The following is a 19,889-nucleotide window of genomic DNA, read 5'->3' on the forward strand; positions in this document are numbered from 1 at the left end:
TTTTTTTTCTTTTGGAACCGTCCCATACACTTCACTTTTTTTTTTTTTTTTGGGTACGGCATACACACTTTTGTAGAACTTTTCATTTTTTTTTTTTTTTTGTTTCAAGCTATGCATGAACACTTTTCTTCAACCTCCAAAAGTCACAAATCAATGCAACACCATAGATAAAAGAAAAATTAGGTCAAGGGATGCAACTCCCCCAAACTTAAGGTTAAACTAAGGTTAGAAAGTAAAGGGTTAACTAAAGGTTAAAAATACAACAAACAGGGCCTAAAATCATTTCCTAGGTTCCATGTAGTTATAAACATGCTTTGCATAGAATAAGAGAGAAGTTCTAGCTCATTGATTCAAATCATGTGTATTTCAAGCATTTGATCAAAATAATGAATAATGAGATCACGCAACGACTTAAATGACAAGAAAGGAATAGAGTGGTGTCTAACACTCGAAAAATGAAGGACAAGGCTCAAAAGCTCACTTAGGTCATTTAAGTCTACTCTAAAATGTATATGAATCACTAAATCATGCAAATCATAACTCAAGCTTATGAAAACAAGATCTAATCACATAGAATCATAATATAGGTTATGGAACAATATTAGAAAAAGAAGAACACATATCATATACAACAATGCTAAACATGCTTCTCAAAGACCATAAACAATCAATCAACTTGTTGGGGACTCTAAAAACACAATTAAAAACAAAAAGACTCAAAACTTTGTTTTTATTTAAAACAATGTCGCAACACGGTTCTAAGGATTCAACTCCATCATTAGAGTGGAATGAATTTTAGAGAATTGCATTTTGTTGTGGGTTTTAACACCCTAATTGAAAACAAACAGAAAGAATTTTTTTTTTTTTTTAGAAAAACCTAGAAACCTAAAAAAAAAGAAATTGCCTTTCCCCCCAAACTTAAATGACACATTGTCCTCAATGTGAAAGAAATAACAAACATGCATGATCAGTTAAAGTAAGGGAATCAAAACAATTATCCAACAAAACCAAAAATACAAAAAACTAAAAATTGGTTCAATGAAGCAAGGATGAAAGAAATTGTGTACTTGGATTGCAAGCATGGCCCAATGAATGCACATCCACCATGATCCTCAAAGCATAGACGCGGCCTCCTGGGTCTTCTCGACTCACTCCCTTGATTTCTTCAAAAGCTTTGGGTTGCCTCCCAAACAGCACTAAGTTTGTACGTCTTCAGCCAGACGTTGCCAATCGTCTACTCAAATGTCCTCTTCTTCCCTTTCTTGCTCTCGGCTTTGGAAAGCTCGCCATCCTTCATGGACTCTTTGAACCTTCCAAAAACTCTCAAAAACAATAATTGGTTAGAATAAGTATTCAAGTAGAAAATAGCATTATTAACACCTAAGAAAAAAAAAAACTACAAAGAAAAATAAATAACCTAACCTAATTCTAATGATAAGTAAAACCAATTCGATGATATTTAGCACCATTTCCCGGCAACGGCGCCAAAAACTTGTTGCTCCTTTTTGTACAACTTGTTTTACTTGGAATTTAGAAACGAATACCAAGTTGTAGCTCGCAAGTATACGAATCACTCATGTAAGCATAGCGTATAAGTACGAGGTCGATCCCACGAGGAATAGGTAAATACACATCAAACCAATTCAACTTACCACTAGAATAACCAAACACACACACACGGCAGGGGGGTTTGTAGATTGTTAAACTCACACACACCACATACACACACACACACACACAATTGCAATGCTAAGAATTCAGAATTTACACCAATTGAAGGAAATACAACCAAGCAATTCAAGATAATGCATAAATGTAATAAAGTTCATCTACTAAAAAGTTTGGCTAGTCACTTTTAGCAATTACTCCCCTTACTGTGCATAAACTAAGAGCTTCTTGGGCCTTCCTTAGCCAGTTAACTTGCATGTTGCCTAGTTCTAAGCTAAGGCAGCTGTTACCAATGCAAGAGTCGTTACGATCTGTGAGAGTGACAAACACATAGCGCATGGCTCCAAATTAATGTACTGTATGTCATCTATGATCCCTTTTCTCATGAATATTATCTTAGGATACCCACTTGTTGCCTACTGAAACTATCATCCTTTCGAGCTTGTTTAGTTTCACAACATAAATCTAGATGCATGCAACCTAAGGTGATCAGTCAAAGATGCAAAACAAATAGAGTCAATTTAAATAGAGATCAAGGATTTACTACATGCATCAAATTAAATCACAAGTGTCACCATTGCATAACTCACAATTAAAGTTTCATCATCCAACTTAGCAAAGCAATAAAAAAACTCAAAACATAATAATAAAGAAAATAAAAGATCTAACTTCCATTATAATAATTAAATCCATGAAAGCAAGAACAAGCTAATTAACTAAAGAAAAAGAAGAAAATCAAAAGAAAAACAAAGAACATCACAAGAGGGTGGCAGCGGCACAAGAGAGAAGAAGAGGAGAGACATAGCAGCAAGGAGGCTCACGGCAAAGGTGAGCTAGGGCTGCGGCACATGGTCTCTCATTCTCCCTCAAGTGGCGCCACCCTATCACTCTCTTTCTCTGAAATTCGGCCTCCCCCTCTCTCTCTGAATTCTGAAAATATAAAAATATGGGAACCCTAAACAATGAGAGAATAGGATATATTTATAGAGGTGAGGTGAGGATTCCTTTGGAGGCAAGGAGAAGACAAGGTGCGGCTAGGGTTTCATTAAAAGAACATGGGCTTAAGTGAATTTCTTGCTCCTTAAGACTTCTAATTTTCGGCCAAAAGTGGGCCTTGGGCTGATTTGGGCTCTTTTGGGCGAAACTTATTTTCAGCTCGCGGAACTGCTGCGCTACATCCACTAAAATTGCCATATCTTGAGCTAGAAAACTCGGAATTGAAATCCGTAAAATTCCCTGCGAAGCTAACATCCGTAGCTTTCCAACCATATATGGCATGCTACCTGGTTCTCTCTGGAGAATTACAGAATTGCTGTCGAAATTGGTGCTCTATTTTCCAGGGTTTTGACTTCTTTTTCAGCTAGGATTCCTTGGGCTTTCTCTTTGCATGGCGTGATGGACTTGGGCTGCATGGCTTGCGCATGGCTGTATGGGATGGGCTGCTGCAAGTGACGTGATGGGCTTCCTCCCTTCTAGCTTGCGCATGGCTGCATGACTTGGGTTGAATGGGTTGCACAGGCCCTAGGGTTTCAGTGCATGGGCTGCCACCTTGCATGGCGTGATGGACTTGGGCTGCTAGGTTTAGGCGCATGGGCTTGCATGGGATGCGCATGTATGCATGGGCTGCCACCTTGCCATTGACTTCCACATAGGCCCATGGCCCATTTGACTTGATGACATGTCATAGTTGACCCTTGACCATTGACTTTAACTTTCCATTTCGCCCCTCATTTCCATGGATGTCCACCACCTTCTAGAAGCTTCTGGAACCTTGACTTGATAGAGTTGACTTTGACCAACCTTTCCTAGTCCCACTAGGATTCCTTGTAGATGTAGGATTCCTTGTCCATTTCAACTTCTCATAATGACCATATTGCCCCTAGTGACTCCTAGTCTCATCAGTACTCCTTTTCCTAGTAGGATTAGGTTTCCTAGTTCAACCAGGAATTCCTGCTTCAATTAGGATTTCTCATTTCTGGCTTGGCAATGATGGTTCTGGGCTTGATGTTTCCTCTTGTGACTAGGAATCCTCATTTGACTAGGATTTCTGCTCGTTTCCTAGTTTGTCCAGGAAATGTCCCAAAACGGCTCCATTTGCTCCTATTTCCTATTTTTGCTTCATTAGACCTAAAAACACAAAAACAAGATAACAGACACCAAAGTATCGAGTTCTAACACTCTAGGTTAGGGAGTTAGTATCATAAAATAACGTAAAATGAACACTCATCAGACTCCAGGGGCAATATGGTCATTACGAGAAGTCAAAATGGATAAGGAATCTTTCATTTACAAGAAATCCTAGTTGGATTAGGAAAGGTTGGTCAAAGTCAACTCAATCAAGTCAAGGTTCCAGAAGCTTCTAGAAGGTGGTGGATATCCATGTAATCAAATGGAGGGAAGAAATGAATTCGAATCCAAGAGGGAGAGAGGGGTAAAATTGGAAGTCAAAGTCAATGGTCAAGGGTCAACCATATCATGTCATGAAGTCAATTGGGCTTTGGGCCTAGGTGAAGTCGAAATCCACAAGAATGGTGAGGTGGCAACCCATGCATGCATGCGCATGCCATGCAAGCCATGCGCCAACTCTAGAGCCCAAGTCATGCAGCCCACATGCCAAAGCCCAAGGAAACCCTAGCCCATCACGCCTACAAAGAGAAAGCCCAAGAAATCCTAGCTGAAAAAGAAGTCAAAACCCTGGAAAATAGAGCACCAATTTCGACAGCAATTCTGTAATTCTCCAGAACGAATCAGGTAGCATGCCATATATGGTTGGAAAGATACGGATGTTAGCTTCGTAGGGAATTTTACGGATTTCGATTCCGAGTTTTGTAGCGCAAGATATGGTCATTTTAGTGGAGGTAGCGCAGCAGTTCCGCGAGCTGAAAAGGGAGTTACGCCCAAAAAGAGCCCAAATCAGCCCAAGACCCATGTTTGGCCGAAAATTATAAGTCTTGGTGTGCAAGGAATGCACTTATCCCACATTGAAGAGAAAGAGAAATCTCAGCCCCACTCTCCTCTATAAATACATCTTTATAACTCAAGGAGAGGGAGCTCTCTCTGAAATTTCAGAAACCCTAGCCTAGTCTCTCTCTCTTCTTGCCGCACACCCTAGCCTCCTTTCTTTCTCTTTCTTTTCTCACGCAGCCTAGGAACCCTAGCAGCCCCCATTATTTCTCTTCCCTTGCCGCAGCCACCATCATCTCTCTTTCTTTATTTTTCTGCTGAACTGAAGGAGGAGGAAGGAGTCAAGCCACTGCCACCTTGTGCCGCCGCCGCTGCCATTCTCTAAGGATGTTCTCTTTGTTTTTCTTTTGGAATTCTAGTTTTTAATTGTTTTGTTTAATTAATTTGATTTACAACATGGATTGGGAATTTATTTATATTATTCAGATTTTCTTTTCTATTTTAATTATGTAGGTTTATTTATTCTATCTTGCATGTTAGTTGTAGGTTGATTATTGGATTTGCATGCTTTAACAAATCGTTTATCCGTCTCTTGGTCTGTTAGTTTGATGTTTGCATGTATTAAATTTCCACTATTGTTGTATGTTTTCCTAGAGCAAATTAAATAACCTTTTCTGAGCTCTAGGTTAACTCGCAAGTGCACGAATCGCGGAGTAGCAAAGCTTACAAATAAGAGGTCGATCCCACAGGGAATTGTACTAGTGTTATGATCACTAACTTAATTAAACTTGATTAAATCAACTCTAACGCACACACGCAAATGGGGGGTTTTGATTGGTTTTTGAGACTAGACAAACTAACAGATAAATGACAAAACTTTAAAATAACAACTGAATGAATTTGGATAAAACAATAATAAATAAACACTAGGGTTCAAAATCCACCACTAGCATACCATTCACTCTACTATGGATATTAACAATCAATATATAAACATGTCAACAAAGTTCGTCTACTAAAAGGTTTGGCTAGTTACTTTTAGCAATTACTCCCCTTACTGTGCATAAACTAAGAGCTTCTTGGGCCTTCCTTAACCAGTTAACTTGCATGTTCCCTAGTGCTAAGCTAAGGCAGCTGTTACCCATGCAAGAGTCATTACGATCTGTGAGAGTGACAAACACATAGCGCATAGCTCCAAATTAATGTACCCTATGTCCTCTATGATCCCTTTTCTCATGAATATTATCTTAGGATATCCACTTGTTGCCTATTGAAACTATCATCCTTTCGAGCTTATTTAGTTTCACAACATATATCTAGATGCATGCAACCTAAGGTGATCAGTCAAAGATGCGAAACAAATAGATTCAATTTAAACAGAGATCCAAGATTTGTCAACATGTAAATAATTAAAATATCAATAATCCATAGTGAAAGTAAACAGCATCGCTAGGGCTTCATCCTAGCCCTAGCCCAATATTCAACTACACATAATTAAATCCATAAATAAACAAAGCATAATTAAAACAATTAAAATAAAAGAAAGGGAAGAAGAAATCAAGCCACGGATGACGAGGTGGAGGCGGCTCCACCCTTGGACGGTGTGGTTGCAAGGTGGCGTGATGGCTGCTGCTCGGCTTGGGCTCCACGGCAAGGCTGCTGGGGTGCTCGGCAAAGTGGTGGCAGCAAGAAGGTGGCGTGGCTAGGTGGTGGTGGCTGCAGCGTGACTTCCTCCTCCTTCTTCAGTTCAGCCCAAAAATAAAAGAACACAAAGATAGGTGGCTGAAGCAGAAAAATAAAGAGAAGAGCAGGAGGTGATGGGGGCTGCGGCAAGAGAAAAGAAAAGAGATGGTGGCTGCTAGGGTTTGCTTCAGAAAAATAAAAGAAAGAGAGAGAAAGATAGGGGTGTGCGGCAAGGAAGAAGGAGGCTAGCTAAGGTTTCTGAAAATTAAAGAGGAGAGAGCCCTCTCCTTGAGTTATAAAGATGTATTTATAGAGGAGAGTGGGGCTGAGATTTCTCTTTCTCTTCAATGTGGGATAAGTGCATTCCTTGCACACCAAGGCTTATAATTTTTGGCCAAGCATGGGCCTTGGGCTGATTTGGGCTCTTTTTGGGCGTAACTCCTTTTTCAGCTCGCGGAACTGCTGCGCTACCTCCACTAAAATGGCCATATCTTGAGCTAGAAAACTCGGAATCAAAATCCGTAAAATTTTCTGCGAAGCTAACATCCGTATCTTTCCAACCATATATGGCATGCTACCTGATTCATTCTGGAGAATTACAGAATTGCTGTCGAAATTGGTGCTCTATTTTCCAGGGTTTTGACTTCTTTTTTCAGCTAGGATTCCTTGGGAGGCAAGGACAAGAAAGTGCGGCAGCAGCTAGGGTTAGGAGAGCATTGGGCTTGCGGCAAGGGCTTTGACTTTGGGCTTAAGTGACACAAGCCAGCCCCCTAGGGTTTAGTGCATGCGCATGGCTGCTAGTCTTGGGCTAGCGCATTGGGCTTCCTCTTGGGCTGGCGCATGCATGCATGCATGGCCTCTTCAGATTTCGGCTTTGCATAGGCCCATGGCCCATTTGACTTGTTGACTTTGTCATAGTTGACCATTGACCATTAACTTTGACTTCCCATTTTGCCCCTCATCTCCATTTGAATTTGAATTCATTTCTTCCCTCCATTTATTTCCATGGATGTCCACCACCTTCTAGAAGCTTCAGTAACCTTGACTTTGTAGAGTTGACTTTGACCAACATTTCCTAGTGCAACTAGGATTTCTTGTAAATGAGGGATTCTTTATCCATTCCGACTTCTCGTAATGACCATATTGCCCCTGGGGTCTTCTAGTGTCATTAGGACTCCTTTCCCTAGTAGGGTTAGGTTTCCTAGTTCCCTGGTTTGACCAGGATTTCACTCGTTTTCCTAATTTGACTAGGAAACGTCTAAAAATGGTTCTTTTGGCTCCTTTTCTCTTCTTTGCTCATTTTATCCTATAAGAACAAAAACAAACTAACAACACACAAAATATCGAGTTCTTGCACTCTGGGTTAGGGAGTTAGTATCATAAAGTAGTGTAAAATGAGGACTCAACACACCCCCAAACTTAGATTTTACTAGTCCTCGAGCAAAAAGAACAAAGAAAAGACTCAAGACAGACTCAAAACATCCCAACACATGACTTCATAAGTACAGCCATAAATAGCATAGTCAAGCAAGATACGTATAAAATTTATTCCTCAATCTCTAATAATGCTTCAATTAACATACCTTACTCCTCCATGAAGCGTATAGACCATCCTTGACACAAACTCAAGTGTTAGACAAACAAGACCAAATCAGCATACACAAAATAGATTCAACTCAAATTCTCACTAAGGCATACTCTCAACAATAAAACGCTCAGAGATTGGGTTAACACGTGTACTCAAGTATATGTGAGAGATGATATGATAAACAAATACAAAAAACTCACATATTAATCATGAAAGAAAGGCATAATGAAACAAAAACACTGATCTCAATAGAAGAAATTAAAATACTTGGAACATAATCAATAACCATAAGCTTCCCTTTTATCTAGACTCCACATAATGAACCACATTTCTCCCAAGATCAATTAGGACTTTTATGCGGGTTGTAATGGAGGCTTAGGTTAGGACAAGGTATTGAAATGAAAGGGATAACCAAGGGCTACAGACTATGGATTTGCACAAAGAAAACAATAGAGGTATTCCTTGCATAATTTGCACTCATAGCTCAAATTCGAACACTTTCCTTCTTCAATCTTTTGAAATCGTCCCTTCCCTTTGATTTTTGATTCTTGATTTTTTTTTTTTTTGAAAGGGAACGACAAACAATCTTAAACACAATTTTTTTTTCCTTTTACATCGAGCTATGCATAGACATTTCTTTTCAACCTCATATTATCACCAACTCCATGCAAATTCATAGGTAAGGTAAACAGGTAGAGGGGTGAAACTCCCCCAAACTTAGGGTTTGGTATAAGGGTAAACAAAGAAAGGTCATTAGGCTCAAAATGTTTGACTAGGGTTATAACATAGGGTAGGCTTTAGTTATGGGTTAAAAACAAACAAGGCCTAATATCATCTCCTAAGATTTATGTAGTTATATCCATGCTTTGTATAGAATAAGAGAGAAGTTCTAGCTCTTTGATTCACAACTATATTCCAAGTACTTAATCAAAATAGAGAATAATGAGATCACAACGACTTTATATAACAAGAAAATATTAGAGAAATGTTAACACTCAAGAATTGAAGTACAGGGCTCAAAAGCTCACTTAGGTCATACAAGTCTACTCTATTAAGTATATGCATCTCTAAACATGCAAGTCATCACTTAAGCTCATGAAAACAAGGCCACAAGTCCATAGAGTTGTAAAGCATCTTACGAAATAATACTAGATAAAGAAGAATACATACTATATATACAAGCTAGACATGCTCAAAATAACCATACATAATGAAATCAATTAGTTGGGGACTCAAGACTTAAAACAAACAAAAAAACTCAAAAACACTGTTGCATGCTTCTAAAGATTCGAATCCATCACTATGGTGAATGAAATCTTAAGAACATATGCATTTTAATGTGGGTTTGATACCCTTAATTTACAACAAAAGTAAATTTTTTTTTTTTTTACACACTAAAAACGAAAAATGCGTTGCATTCCCCACTCCCAAACTTAAAAGAAACATTGTCCTCAATGTTTAAATGAATGACAAATGTAATGCACAATGTAATGAAAAGAGGAAGGGAAAAACATCAAATAAAACAAATCTACTTAAATGAGCGAAAAGAGGGTGAAAACGTACCTTGGCTGGTGTGAAAAGGCTCGCCCATGCACAAGTACCAAATCACCTCCTCCTCGTCATCCATCCCTTGGGTTGCCTCCCAAGAAGCGCTAAGTTTCACGTCTTCAGCCAGACCTAGTCTTGTACTAGAAATCAATTTTCTCTTGGTTCAGCTCAAAATCAGGTTCAAGGAAAGGCTTCACACGATGACCGTTAACCTTAAATGTGTTCCCATTCTTCGGATTCTTGAGTTCAACTGTACCATAGGGAAACACTCGAACCACCTTATAAGGTCCGGTCCATCTTGAACGCAACTTGCCCGGGAAGAGACGTAATCTTGTATCATATAATAACACCTTCCCGCCAACAAAGAATTCTCTTGGACGTAGCTTCTTATCATGGTACCTCTTGGTCCTTTCCTTGTACAACTTAGCATTCTCATATGCGAAATGTCGTATTTCTTCCAGCTCACTAAGTTGCAACTTCCTTTTCTCACCAGCCGCATGAATATCAAAATTGAACTTCTTAATTGCCCAATACGCCTTATGCTCCAGCTCAACTGGTAAATGACAAGCTTTCCCATAGATCAGTCGAAATGGAGACATTCCAATGGGTGTCTTGTAAGCGGTGCGATAAGCCCACAATGCATCATTAAGCTTGGTAGACCAATCCTTCCTATTGGCGAGCACTGTTCTTTCCAAAATGAACTTGATCTCACGATTCGATATTTCCACTTGTCCACTTGTCTGCGGATGATAGGGAGTAGCCACTTTATGCCTTATTCCATACTTCTTCATCACGGCCTCAAACAGCTTATTGCAAAAATGCGACCCCCCATCACTAATGATTGCTCTCGGGGTTCCAAATCGTGCAAAGATATTGGTCTTAAGGAAATTCAAGACCACTCGAGCATCATTAGTCCTACAAGCGACAGCTTCCACCCACTTAGACACATAATCAACTCCAACCAGAATGTACTCGTATCCAAAAGAAGATGGAAATGGCCCCATGAAATCTATACCCCAAACATCAAAGATCTCAACTTCCAACATAAAGTTCAGCGGCATCTGATCACGAGCAGAAATATTTCCCATCTTCTGACATCTATCGCATGTAAGGTAAAACTGATGACAGTCATGAAAAATAGTAGGCCAAAAGAAACCTGCTTGAAGAATCTTGTAAGCAGTCTTAGTTCCTCCTCCATGGCCTCCACACTCTTTAGAATGACACATCTCAATGACATTCCTCTGCTCCATTTCCGGTACACATCGTCTTATCAACTGATCTGATCCATATTTGAACAAATAAGGATCATCCCACACATATTGTCTAACATCATGCAAGAACTTCTTCCTTTGGTAGTGTGTCAGATCATTGGGCAACACTCCACTTGCTAAATAATTTGCTATGTCAGCATACCATGGAGTAGTTAAGATGGCAAAAAGCTGCTCGTCCGGGAATGACTCTCGTAACGGTAGTGTGTCCTCTTCAGATTGTTCCTCATTGACAAGTCTACTCAAATGGTCTGGTACCACATTTTCACAACCTTTCTTGTCTTTGATCTCAATATCAAATTCCTGTAGCAACAGAGTCCATCTAATCAACCTCAGCTTTGCATCTTTCTTGTTCAGCAAATACTTGAGAGCGGCATGATCCGTGTAGATGGTGATCTTAGACCCAATCAAATAACTTCTAAATTTCTCCAAGGCAAAGATCACAGCAAGCAACTCCTTCTCGGTAGTAGAATAATTCAATTGAGCATCATTTAGAGTCCTACTTGCATAGTAAATCACATGCGGCAACTTCTCAACTCTCTGACCCAAAACAGCTCCAACAGCATAATCACTTGCATCACACATGAGCTCAAACGGCAAATTCCAATTAGGTGGCATAATGATCGGAGCGGAGGTGAGTAGCTTCTTCAACTTGTTAAATGCAACCAAGCAATCCTCATCAAACTCAAAATTCACCTTTTTTTGCAATAAGGTGCACAAAGGCCTAGAAATCTTAGAAAAGTCTTTAATGAACCTCTTATAGAACCCAGCATGGCCTAGAAAACTCCTTACTTCTTTAACACTCGACGGAGGCGGCAATCTTTGTATCACATCAATCTTAGCTTTATCAACTTGTATGCCCTCCTTCGAAATCACATGACCCAATACTATCCCTTGTTGGACCATAAAATGACATTTTTCCCAATTAAGCACTAGATTGGCCTCTTGACATCTTTTCAGAACTAAAGACAGATTATCCAGACATGTATCAAAAGACGAACCAAAAACAGAAAAATCATCCATAAATACCTCAATGATCCGTTCCACCATATCCAAGAAAATAGACATCATGCATCTCTGAAATGTTGCGGGGGCATTGCACAATCCAAACGGCATCCTCCTATAAGCAAACGTACCAAATGGACATGTGAACGTGGTCTTCTCTTGATCCTCCGGTGCAATAGCAATCTGATTATACCCACTATACCCATCCAAAAAGCAATAGTGACTATGGCCGGCCAACCTTTCCAACATCTGGTCGATAAATGGCAAAGGGAAATGATCCTTCCTTGTTGCGGTGTTAAGCTTCTGATAGTCAATACAAACACGCCAACCGGTTTGCATCCTTTGGGGAACCAACTCATTATGCTCATTCTTCACCACAGTAATACCACTTTTCTTCGGCACCACTTGAACAAGACTAACCCACTTCGAATCACTGATAGGATAAATAATACCAACATCCAACAATTTGATTACCTCATTACGCACAACTTCCTTCAGAGTTGGATTCAGTCTTCTTTGGGCATCACGAGTAGGCCTAGATTTCTCCTCAAGTAAAATTCTGTGCATACACACTGTGGGTGAGATCCCCTTGATATCGGCTATGGTCCATCCCAATGCTAACCGATTTTCCTTCAGAATTCTCAAGAGTCTTTCTTCCTCGCTTGCACTCAAATTAGGTGCAATAATCACAGGCAAGGTCTCATTCTCTCCCAAAAATGCATATTTCAAGTGCTCCGGTAACGGTTTCAGCTCCAATTTAGGTGCTTGCTCAATAGAAGGAAGCGTCTTTTGATTCGTAGGCACTAACATTTCAAACTGGTTGAACCACTTATTTCTGAGAGGTCGGGTGCCTTCCAAACGTGTAGGAGTTGTTTCCACGATTTCATTTAATTCACTGGACTCTGGTGTTCCCAAAGCAACCTCCAATGTATCTTCTGCAAGGCTAGTTTCGCACACTTCCTCAACTAATGGGTCCAAACAATCAATCCTCAAGCAATCATCCTCCTCCTTTGGATACCTCATTGCACCAAAAACATCAAACTCAACTGTTTCACCAAGTACAGACATTGTCAACTTCCCATTACTGACATCAATCTTGGTGTTCGCCGTGGCCATGAACGGTCTTCCCAATATGATCGGTAGCTCATTACCTCTAATTGGGGTATCCTCCATTTCAAGAATGATAAAATCAGCGGGCATGATCCAATCTGCAACCCGAACCAGCACATCTTCAACCACACCTTTCGGAACCTTTACTGAACGATCTGCCAATTGAAGAGTAATACTAGTAGGTTTAAGATCTCCTATGCCCAACTGTGCGAAAACTGAATACGGCATCAAATTTATACTTGCTCCCAAATCCAGCAATGCCTTCTCAAACTTATGATCCCCAACCAAACATGGAATCGTAAAACTGCCAGGGTCCTTCAACTTAGGCGGCAACTTTCTTTGCAAAACAGCACTGACTTCTTCACTTAGACACACCTGTTCATGTTCTTTGAATTTTCTCTTGTGTGTGCACAATTCCTTCAAGAACTTGGCATACTTAGGAATCTGCTAAATAGCGTCAAGCAAAGGAATATTGATTTCCACTTTCTTAAACATCTCTAAAATTTCCTTGGCTTGCTCATCCTTATTCTGCTTCCATTGACGTTGAGGGAAAGGCAATGGAGCTCTTGGGATAGAGGAGGTAGTCACGGCCTTCTTGCTAGCACGTGTAGCAATGTGCTTTTCTTGTTTCTTTCTTTCCTCCTCTTCCTCATCCTTAACCTTAACTTTATCCCTCTTGTACTTTTCCATTTGTTCGGGCTCTAAAATCTCAACTTCATCCTCATTTCCTGAATTATCATCTTGAGTAGTGCCCACTTTGTTGTCAATCACTTTCCCACTTCTCACAGTAGTGATTGCTTCGGCCTTATCCTGAATTGGAGCACCCTTTATCACTTTGTCCAAAGTTAAAGTCACTTGTTCCAATTGGGCTTCGAAACTTGAAATAGCTTTAGCTGTGACATTCAACTGCTCCTCAGTTTTGTTCATGAATGACTTGGTATCATTAGACATCGAAGTTGTACTCTGAGCTAGTGCAGCAATCATGTCCTCCAAATAAGTACTTCGTTGCTTAACAGGGGACTGTACACTTGGTCTAACTTGAACTTTTTCAACCTCAAAACATTGCTCTCCTTTTGATGACCTAGCTCCTTGATTCGCCATCAGAACTTGCATCATTTGCTTAAGTTCAGACATCTCAGCTTCCATAGCTGATTTCTTTTCCACTCTTTTCCGTCTATTCCACTGTTGTGAATTCAACGCCAATGTATCAAAGAGTGTCCATGCTTCTTCAAAAGTCTTCTTTTTCAGTGCTCCTCCACATGTCATGTCCACCATACTACGATCTTGATCCAACAAACCCTCATAAAAGTACTCAATCAGCATCCATGGGGCAAAATTATGATGTGGACACGAAGTGATGAGTGTGCATTTTGCATCACTTTATGATACTAATTCCTTAACCTAGAGTGTTAGAACTCGCTATTTTGTGTTTCTTGTCTTGTTTTTGTGTTTTCAGGTCAAATGAGGCAGAAATGAGAAAAAGAAGCAAATGGAGCCATTTTGGGACATTTCCTGGTCAAACCAGGAAAACGAGTGAAATCCTGGTCAAACCAGGAAAAGTGCAGAAATCCTAGTCAAATGAGGATTCCTAGTCACACTAGGAAACATCAAGTCCAGAACCATCATTGCGAAGCCAGAAATGTGAAATCCTGATTCGAACAGGAAATCCTGGTTGAACTAGGAAACCTAACCCAACTAGGGAAAGGAGTCCGAGTGACACTAGGAGACCCCAGGGGCAATATGGTCATTACGAGAAGTCGAAATGGATAAGGAATCTCTCATTTTCAAGAAATCCTAGTTGCACCAGGAAATGTTTTTCAAGGTTCCAGAAGCTTCCAGAAGGTGGTGGACATCCATGGAAATGAATGGAGGGAAGAAATGAATTTGAATTCAAATGGAAATGAGGGGTAAAATGGGAAGTCAAAAGTGGAGGGCCCATGGGCCCTAGGGATGCCGAACCAAGTGGGCCATGCATGCACATGCATGGGCCCAAACCCTTGCAGCCCAAAAGCCACACGCAAGGGGGTAGATGGCAGCCATGCATGCGCATGCATGCCATGCAAACCCTAGCAAGACAAGGGGCCATGCGCAAGCCCAAGGTGACAAGCCCAAGATGGAAGCCCATGGAGTGAAACCCTAGCCCATCTTGTGCAAGCAACTGAAGCCCAACATGGAAGCCCAACATGCAAGCCCAAAGCCCACGACTACCAGCCCATGCGCCAAGGAGGGACCCTAGCTAGGCTAGGCGTGAGCCACTCAAGCCCAAAGGGAGCAGCCCATGCCGCAAGCCCAAGGAGCAGCCAGCCCTAGCTGATGCCGCAAGGAACTAGGAAAGCAAACCCTAGCAGCCGCAAGTTGCTTTTCCTTGCCTCTCAAGGAAGGCTTCTCCTATTTAAACCCCCTCCATTCAGACTTTTTAACACACTTTTTCACCTACACTCCAGCCGAAATATCCCTCTCCTCTCTTAGTTTTATTTTTCTGTTTTAGGGTTTTTAGCTTCAACTTTATTTTTCTTGTAAGGTGAGCCGATTTCAGAGAGAGACTTTTAGAGAGGGTGGCGTGACAAGTGAGAGGGAAGGACCATGTTGATGTGTTTTCTTAGAATAAAATAAACAATTATCTCATTCTAAGTTTACTCGCAAGTGCACGAATCGCATCAGTAGCAAAGCGTACAAGCACGAGGTCGATCCCACAGGGAATGGTTAATATACAACAAATCAGTGCAAATAATCACTAGAAAAACTAAATGGGGGGTTTTGAAAGATGGAAACACACGCACACATCACCACACGCACACACACTTTATTCTATCTTGCAATGTTAATTTTCAGTTTCAAATCAGATAAGCATGCAATAACCATCCAAGGCTAATGACAGTTAATTTGAACACAACATATTAAAGTTTGACAGCTAAAAAGGTTTGGCTAGTTACTTTCTCGCCATTGTTCTCCTAATGCATAAACTAAGAGCTTCTTGGGCCTTCCTTAGCTAATTAACCTACATGTTCCCTAGTTCAAGCTAGGGCAGCTGTTACCCATGCAGGAGTCATTAAGTTTTATGAGAACGTCAAACATGCACAACATATAAGCTTTGACTATTTCCTTATAGAGGTCGCCCAACCCCACTACCAAGAATAATCCCTTATTCCCTTGTTACTTGTGGTTTAGTGTCTTTGACTATTTCACAGCTAAACCTAACAGATAAACTAGATGCAATTACCCTAAGGTGGCCAGTCAAAGGATGCAAACAACTAGTGACGGGGGTTTTAATAGATAGTGGAAATTTAATATGTGCAAACATCAAACTAACAGACCAAGAGACGGATAAACGATTTGTTAAAGCATACGAATCCATTAATCGACCTACAACTAACATGCAAAATAGAATAACTAACCTACATAATTAAATACAATAAATAAAAGAAACAAAACAGCAACAAATAAATGAAATCCCAATTCATGATTGCTAACGGAAATCAGAAACGCAAATTAAACGAACTTAGAAGCATAAACTAAACAACTACTTTAAGGTGCATCAATTAAATGAAATCAGAAACGTAAAGTACACAAGATTGAATGCATGAACTAATTAAAAATCAGAAACATAAAGTAACTGAAGCAACTACACAATTAAATTAGATCACATAAATTAAATTGCATAAACATAAACAATTAACTAAAATCAGAACCAAAGCTAATAAAGAAATAAAAAGACAACTAAATAAAACCAGCAAATTAATTAAATAAAATCAGTAACATGATCCAACAATAAGAATAGATACTAGAAGGAAAAGGAAAACAAAAATCAGAGGTGCAACAAATGGGGGCTGCGGCAAGGAGGGAGGAAGAAGGAGGCACCTAGCACAAGCAATTGGCTCACGGCAAGGTGAGCTTGGGCTTGCGACAGCAGGTGGTCCTTCCCTCTCACTTGTCACGCCACCCTCTTCCTAAACCTCTCTCTGAATTCGGCTCACCTTACAAGAATGAAAGTCTGAAACTAAAAACCTAAATCAGCAAAATAAAACTAAAAGAGAGAAGAGAGAATTCGGCTGAACCTAGGAGGAGTAAAAAGTGTTGTCTCAAAGGTGTCCCTAAAAGTCTGGATGAGGAGGTTTAAATAGGAGAAGACTTCCTTGAGAGGCAAGGAAGAGACTTGCGGCTGCATAGGGTTTTCCTTCTCCTAGTGCCTTGCGGCTTCAGCTAGGGTTAGCTGACTAGGGCCTTGCGGCATGGGCTTCCCCCTTTGGGCTTAAGTGGCTCACGCCTAGCCTAGCTAGGGTCCCTCCTTGGCGCATGGGCTGGTCCCTTTGGGCTTTGGGCTTGCATGTTGGGCTTCCATGTTGGGCTTCAGTAGCTTGCACAAGATGGGCTAGGGTTTCACTCCATGGGCTTCCACCTTGGGCTTGTCACCTTGGGCTTGCGCATGGCCCCTTGTCTTGCTAGGGTTTGCATGGCATGCATGCGCATGCATGGGCTGCCATCTTCCTCCTTGCGTGTGGCTTTTGGGCTGCTAGGGTTTGGGCCCATGCATGTGCATGCATGGCCCACTTGGTTCGGCATCCCTAGGGCCCATGGGCCCTCCACTTTTGACTTCCCATTTTGCCCCTCATTTCCATTTGAATTCAAATTCATTTCTTCCCTCCATTCATTTCCATGGATTTCCACCACCTTCTGGAAGCTTCTGGAACCTTGAAAAACATTTCCTGGTGCAACTAGGATTTCTTGAAAATGAGAGATTCCTTATCCATTTCGACTTCTCATAATGACCATATTGCCCCTGGGGTCTCCTAGTGTCACTAGGACTCCTTTCCCTAGTTGGGTTAGGTTTCCTAGTTCGACCAGGAATTCCTGTTCGAATCAGGATTTCACATTTCTGGCTCCGCAATGATGGTTCTGGACTTGATGTTTCCTAGTGTGACTAGGAATCCTCGTTCGACTAGGATTTCTGCACTTTTCCTGGTTTGACCAGGATTTCACTCGTTTTCCTGGTTTGACCAGGAAATGTCCCAAAATGGCTCCATTTGCTTCTTTTTCTCATTTCTGCTTCATTTGACCTGAAAACACAAAAACAAGACAAGAAACACAAAATAGCGAGTTCTAACACTCTAGGTTAAGGAATTAGTATCATAAAGTGATGCAAAATGCACACTCATCAGACCACCTGCTGCCGCAAGCCCTAGCTCACCTTGCCGTGAGCCAATTGCTTGTGATAGGTGCCTCCCTCTTCCTCTCTCCTTGCCGCAGCCACCATGTGCTTGCACCTCTGATTTTTGCTTTCTTTTTCCTTCTAGTTTCAGATTTATTGTTGAATAATGGTTTCTGAATTTATTTAATTTAAGTTTCTGAATTTAATTAGTTTATAGCTTTGGTTTTATTTAATGCATGTTTCAGATTCTAATTAGTTTATATTTGTCAATCTAGTTTAGTTTTGTTTCTGATTTTAATTAGTGCATGCATTTAATCTTGTGTACTTTACGTTTCTGATTTCATTTAATTCATGCACTTTAAATTAGTTGTTTAGTTTATGCTTCTAAGTTTGTTTAATTTGCGTTTTTGATTTCCGTTAACAAGCATGAATTGGGATTTTATTTATTTGTTGCTGTTTTGTCTCTTTTATTTGTTTTATTTAATCATGTAGGTTAGTTATTCTATCTTGCATGTTAGTTGTAGGTCGATTAATGGATTCGTATGCTTTAACAAATCGTTTATCCGTCTCTTGGTCTGTTAGTTTGATGTTTGCGCATATTAAATTTCCACTATCTATTAGAACCCCCGTCACTAGTTGTTTGCATCCTTTGACTGGCCACCTTAGGGTAATTGCATCTAGTTTATCTGTTAGGTTTAGCTGTGAAATAGTCAAAGACACTAAACCACAAGTAACAAGGGAATAAGGGATTATTCTTGGTAGTAGGGTTGGGCGACCTCTATAAGGAAATAGTCAAAGCTTATATGTTGTGCATGTTTGACGTTCTCATAAAACTTAATGACTCCTGCATGGGTAACAGCTGCCTTAGCTTGAACTAGGGAACATGTAGGTTAACTAGCTAAGGAAGGCCCAAGAAGCTCTTAGTTTATGCATTAGGAGAACAATGGCGAGAAAGTAACTAGCCAAACCTTTTTAACTGTCAAACTTTAATATGTTGTGTTCAAATTAACTGTCATTAGCCTTGGATGGTTATTGCATGCTTATCTGATTTGAAACCGAAAACTTAACATTGCAAGATAGAATAAAGTGTGTGTGTGTGTGTGGTGATGTGTGCGTGTGTTCCATCCTTTCAAAACCCCCCATTTAGTTATTCTAGTGATTATTTGCACTGATTTGTTGTATATTAACCATTCCCTGTGGGATCGACCTCGTGCTTGTACGCTTTGCTACTGATGCGATTCGTGCACTTGCGAGTAAACTTAGAATGAGATAATTGTTTATTTTGTTCTAAGAAAACACATCAACACGAAGTCAGAAGCTCTTGGTACCTTTCCCAACTCTCATGAAACACTTCATCCTCTGATTGTGTAAACCCCAAAATTTGCTTCCTCACAATGGTAGTCTTGCTAACTGGATAGAACCTCAACAGAAACTTTGATGCCAGTTCTTCCCATGTTATAATAGAAGCGACCTGCAAGGAAAACAACCAATGTTTAGCTTTATCTTTAAGAGAGAATGGAAATAACCTTAACTTTCTTTGATCATCGCTCAACCCCCTCAGCTTGCCAATCTCGCATATCGCATGAAATTCCTTAAGATGCACGTAGGGATCTTCTCCTTCTAAACCATGAAATGATGGAAGAAGTTTGATTGTCCCACTTGAACGTTCAAAATCAGCTTCCACTTGAGAGTAAGCAATGCACGTTGGTTGAGCTAGAAGTGTTGGAGACGAATAATCACTCAAAGGTATTCTCATTTGAGAGGCTTTCGGCTGCAGGGTCTCCTCGACTTCCTCTTCTGATTTCTCTTCTTCGTATGCTTCTTCAAATTCACTCCCTCTCGGCGACACAAGAGTTGACCTCATCCTTAACGGTGTCCAGTTGAGTCTCGGCCCGCCCTTGTACGCACTCAACACCTTTTGGCCTTCTGCACGTGAAAGAGGGGTGATCTTCGAATTTGACTCTTCCAT

At 40.5% G+C, this 19,889-nt stretch overlaps 1 protein-coding gene across 1 annotated transcript; it reads right to left on the reverse strand.

Moving 5' to 3' along the window:
• Positions 1-1,234: 1,234 nt before the first annotated feature.
• On the reverse strand, positions 1,235-19,889 carry LOC147280147 (uncharacterized). The gene is made up of 7 exons (XM_086252138.1): positions 19,605-19,889; positions 19,272-19,391; positions 13,441-13,956; positions 12,151-12,672; positions 10,720-12,057; positions 10,548-10,632; positions 1,235-1,380 (listed from the first exon to the last, which is right to left on the reverse strand). The coding sequence occupies exons 1-7, from the start codon at positions 19,887-19,889 to the stop codon at positions 1,235-1,237; spliced, it is 3,012 nt and encodes a 1,003-aa protein (XP_086108264.1).

Source organism: Dryas octopetala, chromosome 7, assembly GCF_963921425.1.
Source record: "Dryas octopetala chromosome 7, drDryOcto1.1, whole genome shotgun sequence".
Classification (NCBI taxonomy): domain Eukaryota; kingdom Viridiplantae; phylum Streptophyta; class Magnoliopsida; order Rosales; family Rosaceae; genus Dryas; species Dryas octopetala.

Excerpts from the sequence above, each read along its gene's own strand:
- LOC147280147 (XM_086252138.1), bottom strand. The coding sequence starts at position 19,889 with ATGGAAGAGTCAAATTCGAAGATCACCCCTCTTTCACGTGCAGAAGGC. Across the intron at positions 13,957-19,271 it reads TTACACAATCAGAGGATGAA|TGGAATAGACGGAAAAGAGT; the intron begins GTGTTTCATGAG and ends AATTCACAACAG. Across the intron at positions 10,633-10,719 it reads GGAAGAAGTTCTTGCATGAT|AGGAATGTCATTGAGATGTG; the intron begins GTTAGACAATAT and ends GAAATGGAGCAG.